Genomic DNA, 21,063 nt, shown 5'->3' on the forward strand with positions numbered 1-21,063 from the left:
CTCTAGCAAAGACAAAATGTCATCATGAATCTGTTATTAGGACAATTTTTCCAATTCTCTCCTCCATTCAGCACCAGAGTTTTTGTAAGGGACAACCACGAGTGCCCTCTCCTGCACAGTGCTGGATCCCCATAACTACATCTACTCCAGTCACTACAGTGATGTCCTTGGGCTGCCCCTGAGCCTTTTAAACAAAGCTTTCTCTTTCCAAGTTACCTGCAGAATATTAGTCCCACTGGGACCAATTCACTGCTACACCACCAACCCAGAGACCTGCAGGTGCTTATCTTGCCAGTCTCCTTCACTCGAACACACAATTCTTGTCTCTGCATCAGCCATCGGAGCCACTGTGCAAGGAGCAGAATGACCACCTCCTTAGTTAATCCCATATCTCTGAACAAACCCTTTGTCTGTAAAGCTTGCAGAGTTCAGTAAAGAAAACAATTATCCGGGTATCTTTTTCAGTTGCCCTTGATACCACAGACTTTGGAGCACTCCTCATGCATGTGAAATATTCCTCTTTTAAAAATATTCCCTCCACATTTGCAGTGCCACTTCTTTCTACTGACTCTTACTTCTCAGAAGAGTAAATTGATCAAAGGCCAATCTCATCAGCCACCCACATAATGCAACACCTTTATAAATGGTGTCAGAAAGTGTCACGGTATCAACTGTCCCCCACAAGCTTTTGCAGTCAGAATTCATTCTAGCAATCATCTTTGCCTAGATTAATGGTACAGCTGACCACAGAGTAATGATATAGGATGGCCCAAAATTGTGTTGTCAAAATTGCTTATTTCTATGCCTATAGAACAAGGAATAAATTCTCTCAACTATCCAACCTCAAAATACTAAAATAATTGTGCATTTGAAATAAAAGGAAACAGTTTAAACTACAGTTTTCTAATACTAGAGGCTGGAATAGCACATCAAAGGCTTCAAGTAATTCTTAACCCTCAAGACACAAACATGTCACAATCAAAAGATTTGACTTAAGTCAAAATAAAGCAGTGAACCTTGGCAATCTTGACATATTCACCAGTGTAAATTCTATACCCCATTTTTCAAAACTGAACTTTGATTACCTTCAGTCTGACATGCTGCCAAGGTGCATACTGCAATGAACGTCACTAATACCAAGTAGCTAAGATTTGGTACTGTCACTTCTTTACTTAATCAAAACCATATTCCAATGAGAAAACATTATGATCAGAATGCCTCTGAAGACCAATAGCATCCAACAGGCATTTGGCTCCCTCAGAGCAACAATTTAGGTTTTTATCAGCATTCTTACATGCTTGTTTCCTATTAGAAAAACTAAACAGAGTGCCTTTCACAAAAGGTTGGACTAAACAAATGAATTGTATTGCAATATCTTCAGTGGAGTGGGCATAAATATGTTTTCTTTTACTGTCAGTTAAACTTCCTCTACACAATTAAGGCTTACAAAATAAAATGCAACAGGCAAACTACTAAACTTTCAGCCACAAAGCTCAGTCTTATGTACTATATATGTAATTACTACAGTTGTATCCCAAGAGAATAAATAAAGGGCTAAGAACTTCTTCCCCCTATTTTCCCAGGTGGAGAATAAACATATTAGAATCCCAGTCTTCATTTCCAGAAAGAACATATTTCTAAATATACAAACAATGAAAAAAATCTTATTTCATAAATTCTGACATAGTGAGTACATCTTCCCTTGGATGTTTTGCCATTCAGATATTTCAAGAGACTAAGAACTATTGTCTCTAGTTTGTCTTGCATGGACATATTACTGAAAGCTTACTGGCTGCCAACAAATCTAACAAAAATATAATTTATAAAATGAAGTATTACGTTGGTCAGATTAATTAAACCCTTACAGTAAGTTTAAATATTAAATAGGAAATTAATAAAATGCAAACCACACAGCCTTTACTGGGAAAAAAAGTGTACAAAAGAGAAAAAGGGGCCTTATGAAAACACAAAGAGTAGAAGAAAATAGAATATGGAGCCTTTAGCTCCTGGATATGGATGTCAGTCTCGTAGCCCTGAACGGGCAAAAAGAAGGCATCCAGCAGCACAGAGCACTGGAAGTCTACCATCTTGTGGCTTCACTTCCTTCAAGGAGTTAAACAAAAGAGACTTCAGAACACAGTACAAAAAAGAATTCTCCTCTTTCTTCTATTACCAATCTACTTACTATTCCATTTAATGCTACCAGTTATAAACTATAGTCTAAAAAACCTGCAAGGTCCAACGCTGTCTTCCACCTGTTCTTCTCTCCTTCTTGATGCATTTTGAGGACCATTTCTTTTAATTGCTTCCCTGGCAGCTTTTCAACATTAGTTTGACTTCAGCAATTAAGATCTCTAAGATTTCCCCTCCCTCCCTGGGTCTAGGCCACTGAAAATGTGTTGTTTATACCCATTAAAAACATTTCAATTACTGTAGGAGAATTGCTCCTCTGGAGTACTTAATTAAAAACTCAACTTCTCCTTCCCAAACTTCAAATATTTTTAAACTAAATTTATTGTTTTCTTAAACTTGAAGGGGATATGTGTTACAGGAGGGGGAAAAAAAAACCTGGAAAACATTTGATATTCCTTGGATATATGCACACCATTTTTCCACCACAAAAAGCACATACCCGCTTAATTGCAGGAATCACAAAAGATATAGGAAAAGAAAGCATACTTCACACAAAATAAAAATGCAAAAGTAACCCTTTGCAAACAGATCAAGAAAACTCCTTTCAAAAGTAAATTGGCTGCAAACAAGACACAGAATCAGCAAAAGCAGGTGCTGACCAAGACTGTTGAGTAGATCACTTCTGTTAGATACAAAGAAAGTAAAGGCATTGTAAGCACTGACTGAAGAGACATCAATTCTGCTCAAAGGATTGATGACAAACCTCTCAGGTATCATTTAGACCCAGGGATGTTCCTCCAGATTGCCATAGCTCAGTGGGACTGTCAGCCTGGACAGAAGAGGAACCTTCTCTTCCCACACTAGCAATCCCACAATCGTTTTCTGAGTGACATAAAACAGCAGCAAGTGCCCAGACACAGATGCTCTTGGGTTGGGAACAGGCTGTCTAGTGGTTGTAGGTTCTGCATAACAGTATGGTGAGACAGCTGCCTTTTCTTTGGGGTTGACAGTTCTCCCCAAATGGGAAAAAACACCCAAAGAAGTTCTAATGATACTTCTTATTTTTGGTTTTGACTCCTTTTTGCAGAAATGCTATTTAGGTCAGGTTTTGAAGATCATTTTCCCGTATCAGTCTCTTCAAGAAATGCAATCCTGGCACAAGAAATTACACAGTGTTCAGTTCTAAGCACATGCTTGCAAAGTCAGTCATTTTTAAAATCTATTATATTTGAAACTGAGTAGCCATCTCCCCTGATTAAAACTTGGCCTTAGAGAATAGTTAATATATGTATGCCCACCTGTGAGCCCAGAGGCATAACAAATAAGCAGATGCACGAAATATCAGATAAAGAGTCTGCAGTGAATTGCAATTGTTTTAAGTATTAAAAGAAGAAATACTACAGGGAGCTCAGATAAAACTCAATACCTTGAACTCTCCTCAACTCTCAACCTCAAGTTAGACCTTTGCATTTCAGAGCTGATATTATTCTGCACTTCATATTATGCTTGTGATAATTTAAAATGCTTCATACAGAACTGTTCAGAATTATGGACACCCTGAGCACGAACTGCTGAAGATCATTTTCAAGTATATGTGACATGAAATCTGATGCTGTATTCATGCAGTATAGCTTATAAAGAAAATGGCACAGGTTAATACCTCAGGACATTGAAAATTTTCATTCCAGATTTACTTATTGTACTAACAATCAACATCGCTGCAGAAAATGCATCAATAAACCTAGATCTAACATAAGTATTTCTAAGTCATTAGTTGCTTACAGAAATTACTTACGAAGACATTCTAAGTTAAAGTTCTCAGTTTGTGCCAAAGTGACCTCCTTTTAAAATTTTAACCACCCTAAAATTTAGCCATGACAACTGGTACTAAGTATCTCAGAAATTTTTTGAAAATTTTACTAGCAATACTACATAGCCATTGTCACATATGTTTTAAATAATAACCCAGACAGTAGAAGAAACAGAAAACCATGTATGTTACTGTCAAACAAAACTAAAAGCTCTCAGCCAAACCTCAGATGAAGACTTGCACGCAAAGCTGGTCCCCAGAGATGTTCAACTTCACTCCCTGCTCTGGTACACAGCAGATCTGCCCTTAGAATCCCACTCCCCACAAGCAGCAGAACCAGCCTCACATTTGCACTACACTCCCTCTCCACTTGAAACATTTTGGCTCAGTGCAACTACGACCATTTCAACTGATCACTTGATAGAACACACTGTCATCTATCAGAAAGGCATTTGCATAATAATAAAATAAGAGGGGAGATAGAAAACCACTTATAAATATTCCTTTTTGAATCTTTACAAGGATTTTATTATTTACCAAAAAAGGTGAAGAAAAAAAATGGCATTCCTAAAGTATACTCTCACTAGGGGTGAGCAATCACGAGAAATGATTTTCAGCTTCTTATTTACCTTCTCTTCTCAGAAGGAATGCTGATTACTTACAGCTAATTCATTTTCTCTGTTCCAGCTAGGCTGTTATATTTCAGAATCATCTTTGAAGATGCTATTTACTGAAATAATCAATCAATCAATTCTCCATATGCTAATACTCAAACATTCTGGTTTGTCACATCAAAGAGTCTTCATCAAGAAGACATGTTATATAATTAAATTAACCATATCACAAGTAAATTGTGCTTTTGATCGAGAAAGCACAACTTCTAAGAATTTGCTAGGAAATTTGCTTATTTGATCATATGATGAGTGGTTTTTTTGAGATCAAGGAAATTATCTTGTTAACTTTTTGGAAACGTACTGCATTGTTTCAAACAAGATAATAGCTTTCCTTTTCTTCCTTATCAGTCAACTGACTGCTTTGAGCTAATCTATTCCTGTATAACATTTCTGAACACTACCTGATCGGAACAAAGCTCTGTCATACATTAGTATTTGTAAATCAAAAGCATCAATACTTTACATACTTTAATATTCACTGGCTGAGCCTTATTTGTGAAAGTTCTAAGTCTTACAAATCCAAATTTACAAAGTTGCTCGTATTGATAAGCTTTAAATACTTTGTTACATATTTACGCTTAGCTGAAGACAAATGTATATGTTTTGGACTAAAAAAACATGAAAATACAGAATTTATACAGCCATAAACTTTAAAATTACTGGACAAACACCTATATCTGCTAAGAAAAAAGGCTGCATTGGTTTGCAGGGAGAAGCTATTCATATAGCCAAAGTATCAAGGCAAACATGTAATGCAGTATTCCATATTTTAACACTGAAAAAAATCTCCTTGCACAAAACCCCTCAATATTTAGATGGTGGTACTTCATTTTTATGATGTAGTGTCACTACAAATTTATTTCATGGAATTTTAAGAAACACTTATTAATTTTCATAGTAATATACCTCACATGTTGTAAGGTAAGTAGTAAAAACATTAGGACTGGGATAGCTTTGACTTTTGTGAACCAGAAGACATAATATCACAGTATATTTATCATCTCCAAGTGTTTACCCACTGTTTTCATAAATTCTGGTTTGCTTTCACATTTTATGCTGTCCTTACACTGTGCTCTTAATCATATACAGCATCTTCACACAGTTCTTGCTGTGTCTGGAATAATCTAAAGAAATTTTATAACCATAGATATGTTGTGAATGATTGCTTATAACCCTGAAAAACACTTGATCAAAACCAACTGAAGTCACAGCAAAGAACAGGCAACCATTCCTCTTTGGCAGACATGAACTTGGCATTCATTTCTGCAGTATTGCAATATTTATACTGATGAAAAAGCCCAGGCAGACATGTTTGTTTATTGCTTTGGTAACCTATGTGAGGTTGGTACAAGTGAAACACCTTTGCAGGTTATTTGAAAAATACAGCAGACATCTAAGGCTTTTAAAATTGTCTGATAAGAAAGCTTTAATTTAATATGTCAGTGTTCAGTATGTCAGAGCTCAAATATTCTCTCAGAAGAAATCTTAATGCACATGCATTATTAATGCACCGAGGGAACAGATCTATTTGAGCTGAATCTGACCAATGTCATTAGTCAGAGTGCAAAGCAAATTTGGAAATATGTATGATAATAGGTAAGAGAACACTTTTCGGCTACCTTGTCTTGTATTAGTTTTCTTTAAAATTAAGAAAACCAGTGAGTTCTATCTACAATTTACGTAGTCTCCCTAATCTAAACTGTTGTCTGCACACCTACCAGGTTTGATAATCAATGAATCTAGGGATTATTTCCTCAGTATCAGATTATACGTCCTGTGTCCCTTGAGTTATGAGGTGTGAATTTATGTTGAACTGAAGCAGGAACTTTTCAAAAATGTGTTAGACTACACTTAAGCTGCTACACAAACTCTCTAGTTACCCAAAACAAAGTACAGTGTGATTAAAACTAAAACCACTGCTTTTTGAGAACCATACATGTCTGAAATAGCTTTTATTTCAGTATTAAAACAAAACAAACAAAAAAACCCAGATTCATAAACTCCATACAATTAATGCATACCCTAATCACTATAATATTCATGTGTTTCCCACTGATTTTTCAGGCTTTATTAATTAGACATGATATTAATATTGCTATTTCAGTTACTGAAGGTGAAATTTTAACTGAGTACATGAAGAAAAAAGGCCTGTTTCTCTGCCTGCAAGATGTTTTCATACATTTCACAGTTTGTGAAAGGGAGATATTAAAGCCTAATTAAAAAGCATGTTAGAACACTGTTGCAAGAGACTTTGTAATATTGGTTCCATGCATCTGGAAAATCAGCAGGACCAAACTCAGGATGACAAAGCCCTGAGCAAGCTAAGCCCTGCAGAAGACTGAGGTCAACAATTTCCACACACCCCTCCAGCCTAAATTCTTCTTTAAATTGCATATATGTGTAAGATGTCTCTATAGTGGAGTCAAGTTTGCTGATGGTCATTTTTAGAGCAGATTAAAACCATCATTGAGAAACTAGAGAAAGGCTTAATTAAATTAGCAAACTGGGCATCATGATGACAAAACAGATCCAGCAAAACCAGCATAAGATATTGTATGTCATATTACACTAATGGATTCAAATCCTGTCAGCAGGAAAACAATCTGTGGCCTTTCAGGGAAAAAAGATCTCTGCCATTGTGAGGAAGAGAACACACACCTGCTCCATGCTCTACTGTGATCAAGAAATAAACTAAAACAAAGAAATATTTAGTGGGTGGAAGCAAATGTTAAGTGCTGGCATGAGACAGCTGTAGTAATAATCAACAGATTTTCTTTCAGTATTTATTCCATCCTCTCAAGAAGAAACAAAAGAATTAAATTCATTACAACAACGATGAGAATAGGAGTTGCTACATAATAAGAAATTAAGCCTGATAATTAGTCAGCTAAGTAGTTCCAAAGTTATATAACTGAGGTACATATGTAAAACATGTATACAATAGAGGAGGACAACTTGACCTTTCAAAGAGTTTTTCTTTTAATAAAGTATGGTTAGCATAAATTCATTGACACACATATCAGTCAACTATTTTTAAAAATAAGCATTTTTAAAACCAAAAAAAGCATTTGTAGAAGAGCTTTCTAGGAAAAAAAAAAAAGCAGTCAACACTCCTACCTTTTACCATAACCTGAATAACATGACAGGATCTAACATTTTATGTAATTTGAAGGTATATTGAGACATTACATATTTGTTCTGATACTTCTGGTTGTTTTTAATACAGGAGGAAAGGGATTAGACAGGCTATGCCACTAAAAAACACAAAAAAATTGAGTCTCACACAACCAGTTTTTGAAGTTTTAAATTACTTAGTTACAGCAAATAAACCATGCACTTCATCACACTGCTGACAAACTTTCACTTAATACATGATGTCTCTCATTTCGATGAGTATTTAACTACAGTAATTTGGCTGTACACTTCTATTAATATTATCTTGGATATGGAATGACTCTGCATGTAAACCACTGCTATTTGACATGCTAGACCAAATTTAAGCATTCCGCTAGTACAGTAAAGTCTTTGTAGCGTTATCTTAGAAGATTTTTATTTACCCATAGAGCTACAGGCTTATCCACTGCTATGAACAAAGCTCCAAGAACAAAATAGAACTGCTCAAATTGGCCACTGTCACAGTTAAGCATCACATCTCATCCAAGGGAATAAGCAGGTTACACTGCCCCTGTGCATGCAGAACTTCCATTCACATCAGTGAGAGAAGAGGCACACCAAGACAGAACTCAGGCACTTGTGATATGATGGCCCCTGTTAAAAGATTATCTGCTGGTCTCTGCCTGTCAGCTTTACAAAAACTTACAAAATTCATCAGATTTCTGAGTCCAACCACAGTTTCAACTTCAACAGCCTGACAGCAATATTAATTGTGCTGCCCCAGTGTCCTGCTTCATTTTACTCTGATCTAGAAAATCTAGTTCTCCCAAACAACCAGCAATTTTGAAGGTTGCAGACAATAAACCTTTTTTCTTTGGGGAGCAGGAGGAGGGAGGGAGGGGGAGAAGGTGAGTGATCAGCCTCAGCTGTGGAACTTACAGTGTATAGGTCAACAAGAAACTCAGTGCAGCCACACCATAGCTAAATAAAGCAGTAGTCTCAGTAAAATAGCAAATACATAGTGTAGCAACGAAGCTTCCATATGAACAAAAACAATTTACTCAGCTTCCTATGACCAATAACCCAGCATTTCCAAGCTCCCTCACGACAAAACAACTCACCACAGACTACAGAGCTGGCTAAGAGGCAGAATAGGTTCACAGCTTTGTGAAACTGGCTTTCTCAAAGAAACTTACTCATCTGAAAAGAAACGCTCTGGAAATTGCACTGGGGTTTCATCCATCCCTCCTTTAGAAATTTTCCATATCAAGTACGACTAATGTATTCCCTCCAAACCTAAATCCAGCCAGCAAAGCAGTGTTCTCCTCTGTTTCATACTTCTCAACAATAGCATCTCAACAGTAGGTGCTTTCTCAGTCAGTATAACTATCATCACTGTTGTTCATACACTGGTATAAACATCTAAGATCAAAAAAAAGAAAAAAAAATGTACAACCTAGCTAACAATTATGCCTGTAAGACTGTTGTAGTGGCAACAGGTTAATTCTTAATTTAAAAATAATAAGAGAGATTCTAATTTGTTCTCTTGTTATATTCTTAGATAAACACTTGCACAAAACTGACTTCATACGGACTGCTATTCCAAAGGCAATAAACTGCATTGAAATTTCTGGCTGGACCTCAGTAAACAATATCATTTCTGATAATCAAAACCCAATGTCATTCACCCCTTCAGCAGTGCTGGTTTTGCAGTCTTGTCAAATTTTTAAGTAATGAGACGTATTTTTCCCATAGAAGCAGCAATTATAACTGAGTATGATGAATAAGAGCCTAATTTCAGTTGTGGCTACTTTTCAGAGCAGAAGAGCTAGTCTACACAGTAGATTATAAGACCCCTGAAAACAACAAATCAAAGCAATCACGCAACTGTTCAAAACACTTGGCTTAGTTTATTCCCAAATACAAACTCTTATGTCTCAACATGCATTAGAACATAATTATTGCTACATGCACCAAGGTATGTTTTGGGAGAGGTGTTGAGGGAAACGTGCTATGAAGTCAAGCCCATGTAATGGAGTTGGGGGTAAGTAATAAAAACTTCAGAAAGGATATAGCAATAATGCCACTATATCATGTTGCACCTCAGCCCTGATCTTGCTGCTCCAGTTCCTGTGCCTCTGCATTACAGCTTTAAGCCATACAGAAAGAGCTTAAAATAGAGGTATGGGTTTACAAAAAGGGCAACCAACCAAGCAAAACAAGGTTGACACCACGCCCCATTTTCAAAGGCCAAACCCATCTGCCCAAGAGGAAAGAAGTGGCACACGATCTTGTCAACTCTTCAGATCCTGTCTGCTCTGCTCGCACAGGGCAAGTGGCAGCAAAAACCCCCTGGTCACAGAGACACGCTCCAGTGCTGGCTGGCACCTTATATTGTATAAGGGTAAGATCTGTAGTCACTCATCACACATGAAGAGGGGCAGGGGGAACAGTCCTGCACAGAACTATAGAAATGTTGGGAAAGAAACAGGAAAAAAAACCATAGCACTCTCCCCCTCTTCTTAGCTCCTTGCCTGAGTTTTGGTTTTGTTGGCTGGATTTTCTTGTGCACTGGGCCATGACACCCGAAAAGTGATGAATAGTTGCAGTGCAGAAATTGATTAATCTGAGATCCCCACTTTTCATACATGTTTTAAGTAAATATAATTATGACATAACAGGGAGACCACAGGGACAAAAAGAGGCACACATGCAAATAAACATCTGTTTTCATTACAAAACATGTGCCATTTTTATCTTCAACAAAAATCAGCAAGATGGGAATCCTCATAACCAGGCTTTATTATATCTGTCCAGCCCAGACTCTCCTCCCTTGTGTTTCCATTTAAATCATTAGCACTCATCGTACTAAGGCTTGTAAAAAATGTATACAGCTTATAAGCAACTTTCACTCAAATCAGCTCATAACAGCCTTTCTCCTGAATCCACATACCTTTACAACCACATCTCAAACCCCCATTATTAATGTTGTCTGTTTGCACTGGGATTATCTCATTCCCCCTCACATTTTTCCTTTCCATAAACCAAGCATCACCCTGTCATCCAACTCCCTTGTTCGCATGTTTTACATTTAATCAGAAGACCTGAGGTGTCAATAATCATGTCTGCCTTTCTGACAAGAAGAAATCAGCCTTTTGAAACTAAATTTAATATGCCATGCAACCTGATCCAAATACTAACTAATAAATTAGTTAAAAGCCACTAGGAAAGGTGCCAGGATCCGCTCTCAAACCATCAGCATCAGCTTCAGAAACATACTTCAATTAGTCAAAAATTAAAATGGGAGAGGAAAAAATGTCACTATTATAATAGATATTTATTGTTAATGTAATTAATATTTCCCCGTGGTGGCTTAGGACAGCACTACTAAAACAGTTTTAGCAGCAAAGTTGGAAAGTACTACATAGCCTAGAGTGCCCTCTTTCTTTTCCAAGAGGAAATTCAGGGAAATACTCTATTCATGAAGATGTCAATCAGCTGTTTCTCAGAATGTCAAATAAAATAGATAACTACACTGCATTAACACATGAAAGAAGTTCAGCATAATTTAAATGATATCCTTACGTGACTAATGAATGTGATTCTACCTTAACAAAAATACTTACAGAGCCATCTGAAATTGTTCGAGCCATTTTTTCTTCAAGTCTTTAGTTTTGCAATAAACTTCTAAACCATTTTCACCTTGGATATGAATGAGGTAGAAGCCATAAGACCACTGTATAAAAAGATTTGCAATACAATCAGCTATGAAGAAAGGAAAGTGAAAAAAAAAAAGAAAAATAATAAAGCATTTGTATGTCCTTTAATTCACTCATTTTGGGAACAGCAACATCACATTCTTATGTTCCTTGAGAATGACTTACTCAAATTATTTAATTACATCAAAATAAGCAAAAGCTGAAATTCCTAAATATTCACTTCAGCTTACATATAAAAAAGTTTCTTAAAGAAATTGTATTTACATTCTGAACTCCTGCAAAAAGCTTCAAATTGTTAGTAAAAATATACATTTTAATTGAATTAGCAACAAATATTTACCTTTTTATTTTCTTTATCAGTAGTGGGGTTGTTTGTAATTTTGTATTTCTGAAGATCTATTATTTCCTTCATTTCATAATTATCACCTCTTCGTTTGCAAACAATTACAGCTAGATCAAACAAGAAGATGTGCCTAGAAAAATACAGCATAAAGATGGTTAAAAATACTCCAGAAAGCTAACACCAAAAGTCTCATTTTACACACTTTTGCCAGTGGCACTTAAAATTTTGAAGATGAAGAACTAAACTACTGACTAATAAAACAACAAACACTGAAAGTCCTTTTGTTCAAGACTTACTACTTGCCAGGGACTTAGTGATCTTAGATAATAATGTAATAGCTAATTTTCTATTAATCACTTTGCAAATTCACTTGGCAAACAGAAGATCAGCTCTGTCAACGCACAGTGAACAGGAAGTACTCAAGAATCACTGAGATGACCTCAACTCTACCAAAATTTACTTTACAGGGTTTTAGTAGCAGATACCAGAAGTTGTGCCATCACCTGTCTTGCCTTGCACGTTTGTCTAATGTCGTTATCCTTATTTCCCCATCACCTTGAGGTCTTCCATACTGTAAGAGGGAATGATTCTGAAACAGAAGTAATATGTATGATTCAATACAGCAAAAGTGTGACCACTCACTCCTTTTACCCCCAGAAAAGGACTATGCAGGCCAGAAAACATCTTTTCCTCACTACCATCTAAACTAAATGCTATAAAGAATCAGTCCATTCTATTTTTGTCTTCAAATGGGAAAGGTTTACCCATTACAAAAACACCCAAGTCACTATACAAATATAAATCCTGAACTAAGCAAAAATATTTAACTACAGGCACCCAAAATAGCAGAGATTTCTGTACTTTAAATATTCATGTCATTCTAAACCAAACAAAGCACATTTACATTAAATATTAACAGGAGTACTTATAATCTCATATGAAATTAGGAAAAAATGCATCTATGAATATTTTTGATCAACAGTGATTCAAAAATGGTATATAAATTTTTTTAAAAATCACATACCAAATTCTCTATTGATAGTTGAAACTGTCTAATTTCACGAAGAGTTTCATTATCTCTCTTTACTTCATTTACATATTGAGCCAAGTCCTAGAGTATCAACGGCAAAAGGGAGGGAAAAATAATTTTCTATATCAGGCTAATTTAATACATTATTTTGACAAATTTATTTCTAATTTTATATTTGACTTATCAGCATATTTAGTAATTTCTTCTGAAATTACCAAATTAATGTTCAAGAATTACCATTATGCATGCCTAAATAAATATTTACAACTCTCTTCATTATATCTATTGAAACACACATTTAGTATCAAGAAAGAGGGAAATTAGTAATAAAGAGTAAAAAAAGGTCTGATTTTTCCTGAATTTCATTAAGGTCTTATTTACAAGATTAAAGATGGAAATGTAATTTCTGCAGCACACTGCTGAAAAAGCAGTCAGCAACACTGAATATCTGAGGTAAATAGAAGTATAAATAGAAGGTAAATAGAGCATAGAGTAGAAAACGTATGTAAGGCATCTCAAAAACAGAATGTAAGGTGTAAACGGATCATAAACCTGGGTGCTCATTAGAAGAGAAGCAGCTGCAGGTCCAGTAGTAGGATTTTGCTCTTACTGTTGCACAGCAGAGAGAAGTCATTACACAGCAGATTTTAAAGGGGCTTTAGAGGGGATATACTACCTGAAGTCACAGGTTGAGACGATTATTGTGCCCTTTACCAGAACATGTACTGTACACATTTCACTAAAGCCTTTAAAATGCTCTGAACATGCTTGAGCAATAGTGACAATTTGCTGGGGCTTCTCTGTTTATGGCTAGAGATGAGGAGTGAGCAGGAGACATAATTGGTAAGGTCAGGGATGCTGAGAGCAGCAGTTGGAAAAGGCATTCAGATCTTCCTAGCTTGCTTTTAAAGTATCCCTTCAATATGGTCACAAATTTGGAGGGTGGGAGGACGATACATCTCTTCCTAAGCTGTTTTTCATCAGAATCTATGAATAGCTACAATCATTATGCTAGCTTCCCAAATGGATCTGTGCAGGATACATTCACGTCAGTCTTTAAAGTTAGTTTAGAAATTAAATAACCTCCTTTCTTGCTGCTAGAAAAAATCCAACAGCATAATCCTTCCTAAAAATTTCTTTCCTTAGGGGCAGTACCACTTTGCAACCAGTTTTTCCAAAGACATTTTCTTTTCAAGCAAAGACACCAGGGCTGTTAGAAGCAAAATACCAATGCTACACTGTTACTTCGACTACAATGGCAAGGACTACAGTAAATCAAGATGGGAACAATGCTGCAACCTTAAGGAGAGATGCTCATACCTTGGAGGTTTTGGGAGTTTGGAGGGGGAGGGACTGGAGATAGGGGTTTTTTTTGGTTTTTATTTGTCTGGTTACGTCCTGCCAGCAGCACACATCTGCCACAGCCACCCTGGCGAGAGATTTCTTTGATTTTCAGTCCAACAGACACCAACAATGAAGCAAGGCAGCAAATGGGAATGAAAAAGCAGGGATAAATAAAAACCAGAATTATTTTCCTAGCCAATTAGCAGCAGCCAGGATGCACAGCTTGCCACTAGATGGAAGCAACACAGTGCCATCTATTTTCAGGCATCTCTCCGAAGGAAATTATCATGGTGTCCCTCTCTCTGCATTCACTGCACAAAAATGGATAACAAAAAGGGGAAACAAAATCTCATTTGTAAGCTGGTCTGTATTCCAGGCTTTCAAGACAGTCACAAAATATGAGACAGCTGTGTGACCCAAAACTAACTTAGTCTGATTTCAATATCTTCTGTGGACCATACAGATTACAATAGAAGCAAACATAACTTATGTCATGTCGGCTTCTTTCCCCACAAAAGACTGAAAAAATTTCCCAATTCCAGCACATGAATGTCACCATTCATGCCATGAAGCCAACTAAAGCAGAACTGTGCTTCCTTCCTGAAGCTGTGCAGAAGAACACATAATAAACATAAGGCAGCACAGCTATTCAATAAAGCATTTGTTTGTACCACTTGCAGGTGAAGGTATGGTGACAGATACTCTACCCTCCAGGGAGACACTACTGCTTTCAAAGGTAAAGCCATTGAGATCATATTAAGATGAAAAAAACAAGTCTTGTAAACAAAGATAACTCTTCATCTCACTGGGAAACTACTGACCTTGATTTGAATTGACTTATAGTGGTAGAAATATTTCTAAATTTCAGAAGTGAGACCAACAGGATTGAAGCAGTTGTTTTTCATCTTATTATATGACAGCAAAATCATGCAAAAGTGAACTGAAATGGGGAAGTTCCATTTTGTAAACCCTCTACTTCAGAAAACAACTGAACTTGTTTCCCAGATTGGAGCAAAGCCCTTGACTATATACTTGCCATGACACACAAAGTTCACGGTGATCTGTGAAAATATGTTTGATTTGTTGTAAAGAACATTATCTCCTCCAAGAAATACAGTTCTGAGCTACCATTCTAAGTGCCAAGAGACATAAATACTTCACTGCCACGAATACTCACCTTCATTGCATCAAGGGCCAGTTTTAGATTTGCTTTCTCCATGGGGTCAGTAGTGTGCTTTACCAGCTCCTATGGACAGAGCAGTTAAAACTTTCCACCTACTGTTTCTCAGTTTATACACTGAAATTGTCATTGCTCATCCCCACCCAAAAAAAAAAAAAAAAAAAAAAAAAAAAAGAAAAAATGCCAAAACCAGAAAACACAATCCAAGAATTGGCATTTTCATCTCCACAGTGAGGAGCCTATCTCTGAGTAGGGACTATTGCAGACAGATAACTGGCAAGTTGTTTAAGAATGATTGCTGAACAGCCTAAACACTGACTTTAGCTGCTAATGAACCATCACGAGAAGCTAATTTGGTCTGCCTAGCACTTAAAACTTGCCAAATCAGATCATTACTGTATGTGAATGTTGAAAGCCCAGGTAAACACTCGAGTTCATTTGTACATTGTTGTGTGGTACATCATCCCATTCCAAAGCACTCGCTTGTCCGCAGAGAGGGATGGATGCGTGCTGGCATTAAAACCTCAGCTAAATTGTGTACTGCTTAAAAGAAGTCACTGTCTCATTAAAATTAAGATAAACCTGGCTCAGAAGAGATACTGAAATCAAAGGTACATGTTCAAAGAATTCTTTTAGTCACTTCCCATATGGAAAATACAGGAGCTTTATAAAGTGAAAACATAACATCTTGGGAAAACAGGTCATTCCGTCTTTGTAATTTGATAAAAGAATCATACATTTCAGCTCACATAAGTTAGTAAAATCATGGGAAATTAAATAATAAATATCAATACTTCACATTACAATTTGAATAATTTACTCATTTTTTTTCTTTCCAAGTCCATAAAATATTTCTTTCTTGTACAACATATAGTGTCACACATAGCACAATGACATATTGTATATAATCTTTTCATAATATACATTGATTATAAAATCATTACTCATTTCGTAAGGTTTTTTTAATAAGCTGTGCCACTCATCTTGGTTTTTTCCAATTTTCCACTGATCAAAATATTGATGACTCATTTATAGAAGTATTTCAAAAATTTAATATTGCAGAATGCATGTTGTTCTGCAGAGTCAAAATTATGCTCCACACAGAAATGGTAGATCTTTTTAAAATGACATTTTACAAGCATCAGCAGGGTTGACAGTCTAATATAGTAATACATTTCTTTGCAGCTGAACTAATGAGTCTCCTGGCACAGCTATCAAATTAAATTTATAAGACTCTCCACCCTTATTACAGGACTAACTGCAAAAGCTAATGCTTTGTGGGTTATAACAAGAAGCATTTCAAAATAAATACGGGTTAATTGTAATTTATGACAGCAGAGAAATATCTTAAAAGTACACTGTATGTATGGTCCGGTTTCCTCTTTTAGGGGGTAATGGTTCACACTTCAAAGTACCGCGATCATGATTTGGTACCACTAATCATTTCAAACATACCAAGAATTAAAGGTTCAGATATGGGGGAAACACTTGTATTTTATTCTTTTTTCCCCAGGTATGCTTCAGCTCTGAAGAACCATCTCTGTCAGAAATCCTGCACTTGACTGAATTTTATTTTGTAAAAATCTAGGGAAACATCAATCACCTTCCATTGATAAAGACATTTAGCTCTCATTCTTACAATCCACTGACAATAAACAATCACAGTTTTTCTCTCAGCCCCTTTAAATTTCAAAAATAAACTACCTGGAGCAGTAGGTGGTATTTTAGTACTCTCTGCATTGGAACCACTAGCAGATCTCGTAGTGTAAATTTACCATTATTGGCCCTCTTGGAACATTCCTAGTTCAAAGCAGAAGAAAGAATAAGACCATAGAGCAAGAAAACAAAACTATTCACATGATATACATGAGAATTCAGTGACATAAGCAACTATATTAAACTTGTGATAAAGAATATCAATAAAATGAAGGAAAACAGTTAACATGGCAATAATTGCTAAGCAAAAAAGGACTGGGTCTGAGCACTTGTTTTTAGATATTTGAACATGTATGAGAGACTAGAACAAAGACAACAGAAATCAGTCATTCCATGCAATTTAAAAAAAAATATATATATACACTTATTTTAAAAAAAACGTGAAAAGGTAATCTTGAAAATTATAGGCCAGTCAGTCTCACTTCAGCCTCTGCAAAAATTCCTGCAAAACTTGTGGAGCAAGTCCTCTTCTGGGCACATGAAGGAGGTATATGGGAATATCCAGCATGAATTTACCACAAATAAATCAATGCTTGACCTACTTGACTGCTTTCCACAATGAAATGGCTACATCTATAAATGGGTGGGGAGAGTCTACCTTGACTTTTTCGAGTCTTTCAACATCATCTCTCACATTATGGTAATATCCAGGTTGGGATGTTATGCTCCAGGTATATAAAAAACTGACTAGATTATGAGGCTCAACAAGTGCAGCAACTAATATTTCCTGTACGATCTGAGGGACAGTTGCAAGGAAAGCTCTTGAGGGCTCTGCCCAGGCCCCCCCTCCCCTTTCAGTGTCTTTAGCAATGATCTGCAGGAAAAGGCACACAATACACACAGCAGATCTGCAGACACCACTAGATTGGAGGTGCAGCTGACACTCTGAAGAGCATGTCCAACAGAAACCTCACACTAAGGCAAAGCCCTCCACCTGGCATGCACTCACCAGGGACATGCTCACCCTGAGGGCTCAGCAGGGGAGCAGCTCTGCTGGAAATGACCCAGGGGTCATGGCAGACAACGCTGTGAGGCCATGGGACAAGGGTTTGTTCAGCCCAGAGGTTCCTCCCAACCTGCACGATTCTGTAACTATATCCTGATAACTAGAAGGGTATCCCCAATGATCACTTCCTGGAAGGAAACCCTAACTCTGCCAATGTCAGTGGTAGAACTCCACTCACTCAGTACCAGGATGTGTACTGCAATAGTGCACACGTTCATTTGATCAGAGGCTCCAAAAGAATGAAAAGAAACAGAAACACATTCACTTATCAGTCCAACTAATTCTGTCACCATAAAGTTTTTTTTACTTCAATGAAAGCAGGGCACATTCACAGAAACACACAGTTTTATGTATGTATATGGGCACATTAAAAAATACTGATACCTCTAACTTCAATTTAACATCTTCTTTTGTCTTAGAGATATTGTCTAAGCACGATATCGCTATCTCCACTTGACTGCAGTACTGTCCATAAATAACCAACCTAAGTCAAAGCAAGAGATAAAGAACAAAAGGAACATTTGCTTATTTAAGAACAATCCTTGATCATTTTTTCACAATTGTTAACAATCCTTCTTTCAAAAGGAGCAGTGCCTAAATAAGCAAGAATTGATTTTAGCCAGTGTTCAATGGGCAACATGACTGTAAGGAAGACTATTCAGGAGAATATAGTTTTGTCCTACCTTCAAAATGCTCTAAAATCACTGCAATTTCCTTTAATATTCACATATATGTTCTGATAAATATAGGATTCATTAAAAAGCAGAATAACTTCTGTTTAACAGAACAACAGTCTGTTAAACAGACTGTTTAACAGTATTTATAACAATGTAGATTTCTAAGGTTGTAAAGAATAAATTCTGTAGCACAGGCTTAATAGGATTAATTACAGCCATCATTTAAAGAACCTGTAGGTTTATCCACACTGATCCCATAGTTTCTATTAGGTTATATCATGTGAGCTCTCAGATCAAAATAATAGTACATGAAACCTCAAGAAATTTTTAACAGTTGTCAAGTGAAGCAATGCTTTCTGAATGACCCTGGCTTTATGAGAGGAGTTTCCTGCCTCTGTATGGAGTGTTTCCTTCTGCTAGTCCAGTGCAAAGAGTGCTCTTCTCTTTCACCTTTTCATATATTACTTGAGGTGTTTCCTTCTGTATTCTTCAGATCCTTTTTTGGGAGTTCCCATGAGCCTTCTGTTGTAGTCTCCTAGGTTTCCTTTTCTCTCACCTTTTACTCACTCTTTTAATTCTTTTTTTTCACACTAAGGTGATGACATTGATTTAACACCTACCATTTCTGATTACTTTTAATCACTATACAGTTAAGACAATCTACCTCTATTTCCTTTTTTTATAATATAAACACAATATTTCTTCTCAGTGTCCTTTGTTCCCCTTTTTGCACACATTTCAGAATGACTGTTGAGAGATAAGCATTTTCCAGAACAACTACTTCTTCCCTAATTCTCTCCTACAGCAGCAGAAAGTCTAACAGTCTGGGAAATAACTATGTCTTGCTCCAAACCAAAAGCTGAGACAGAGGGTCTCTGAAGGCAGGACTGTTTATGAGTGGTCTGGGACACCCTCCTCCCTCAGAAAACTCTCCTGGTCTAACGTTTTCCAAATGCTGCTGTCCAATTTCTCACAAGCCTATTCTTACTGCAACAGTCCTCCTTCACCCATCACCCATCACCCACAGGTCTTTCCCACTCCGGTCCCAGAAAAAACAATTTTTAACCAAAATCCAAGGGTTGCTTCAAGGTAAGTCAGCACTGCAGCCCACACTACAAGTGTTTTTCAGCCCTGTACCACAGGCATGTAAGTTCATCTACACAGTCCAACAGTTGTTCAGTGCTGGCAGAAGGAACAATCTGAAAAGGTGGGTACAACAAACTGGCAGTTGGCCTGCAGGGCATGGAATGCTGCCACAGCTCCCCTATTACCAGCTTGGCTGCTTTCGCACCTTGAAGGCAAAAGGTGTTTGCTTTACTGTCACACTTTGCACTGCAGGGCAAGGTAAGAGCACAGTCTCTTTTCTCTTCTCTTTTACACCTGCTTTCTCTTTTCTTAATTATGACCTCTTCTGCTTTCTTTAGTCTGAAATATGCCTTTTTTTGGTCTGTTAAACAATACAGGTACATGCTATAAAATATCTGGGACTATTTGCGTGAAAAAATGCTGTGCAAAATACAATATTTAAGTTTCCTTAAAAATATAGACATTGCTTGTCTATGTAAAAATATTGCCAAAACCGAGCTGAGAAGAGGGAGGCTCATATAACAATACGTTACATTTTGACTTCCAGGCTCCAAACACCAAAACTAGCTTAATAAAGACACTGACATGGAATTTAATCCTATTTCAGAAATATTCATACAACAAAAATACAGTAAAATACCAAATTTAGCACAGATTAGCACACTTAGTAGGAGTGCTTAAATCTTACCTTTCCTTGTAGTTAATAAAAATTTGATATAGGTTCTGATCATTTTTGTTAACAATGGAGTCATTGATGTCCTGTGTAAGATTCCTGTGGATTTTCACCAAATCCTTAAAAACAGTAAGGGGGAGGGGGAATGCTTTTAAAAACAGAATGGCTTAAAGCTTTGAATTTAAAAAAAAAAAATTATTTCATGTTAGACCCATTAATTTCAATAAATCGGAAAACAGATCATTTGAGAGTAGAATCTAATTTCAAGGTTTGTGACATGTTCTACATACTGCAACATGAAAAACTAAACTCCAAGAACTACCTATTAGAGACTAATTTATTCAAGCTTCAACTTGCACTGTTAATTCACCTTCATTTTATAATGATAATTTTAAAATTAAGCAAGTCAAGTAAATGCTTTAGTGACAAGATGAAGTAATGATTCATGTCCCTGAGCTGTGAAAAATTAGTTTTGTACATTACATTGGTCAATTAGTGATGTCCTAATGCTAAATTAACTGCAATCATAATGAGTTTCCCAATACAGCACGCAAATAA

The 21,063-nt window shown here is 36.5% G+C and overlaps 1 protein-coding gene across 2 annotated transcripts in view; it reads right to left on the reverse strand.

The window, feature by feature from the left end:
• The window catches only part of VAV3 (vav guanine nucleotide exchange factor 3), a 157,486-nt gene that overhangs the window by 70,496 nt on the left and 65,927 nt on the right, over positions 1-21,063 (reverse strand). For both annotated transcript variants that reach the window (XM_027667627.1, XM_027667626.1), the window contains exons 8-15: positions 20,521-20,624; positions 18,454-18,553; positions 17,052-17,147; positions 15,345-15,413; positions 12,818-12,904; positions 12,297-12,382; positions 11,791-11,923; positions 11,358-11,467 (exon numbers count right to left, since the gene is read on the reverse strand). In XM_027667627.1, the coding sequence (XP_027523428.1) occupies positions 11,358-11,467; positions 11,791-11,923; positions 12,297-12,382; positions 12,818-12,904; positions 15,345-15,413; positions 17,052-17,147; positions 18,454-18,553; positions 20,521-20,624 (785 nt within the window). The remainder of the gene's footprint in view (positions 1-11,357; positions 11,468-11,790; positions 11,924-12,296; positions 12,383-12,817; positions 12,905-15,344; positions 15,414-17,051; positions 17,148-18,453; positions 18,554-20,520; positions 20,625-21,063) is intronic.

This window comes from Corapipo altera, unplaced genomic scaffold (assembly GCF_003945725.1).
Source record: "Corapipo altera isolate COAL_440 unplaced genomic scaffold, ASM394572v1 360, whole genome shotgun sequence".
Taxonomy (NCBI): Eukaryota; Metazoa; Chordata; class Aves; order Passeriformes; family Pipridae; genus Corapipo; species Corapipo altera.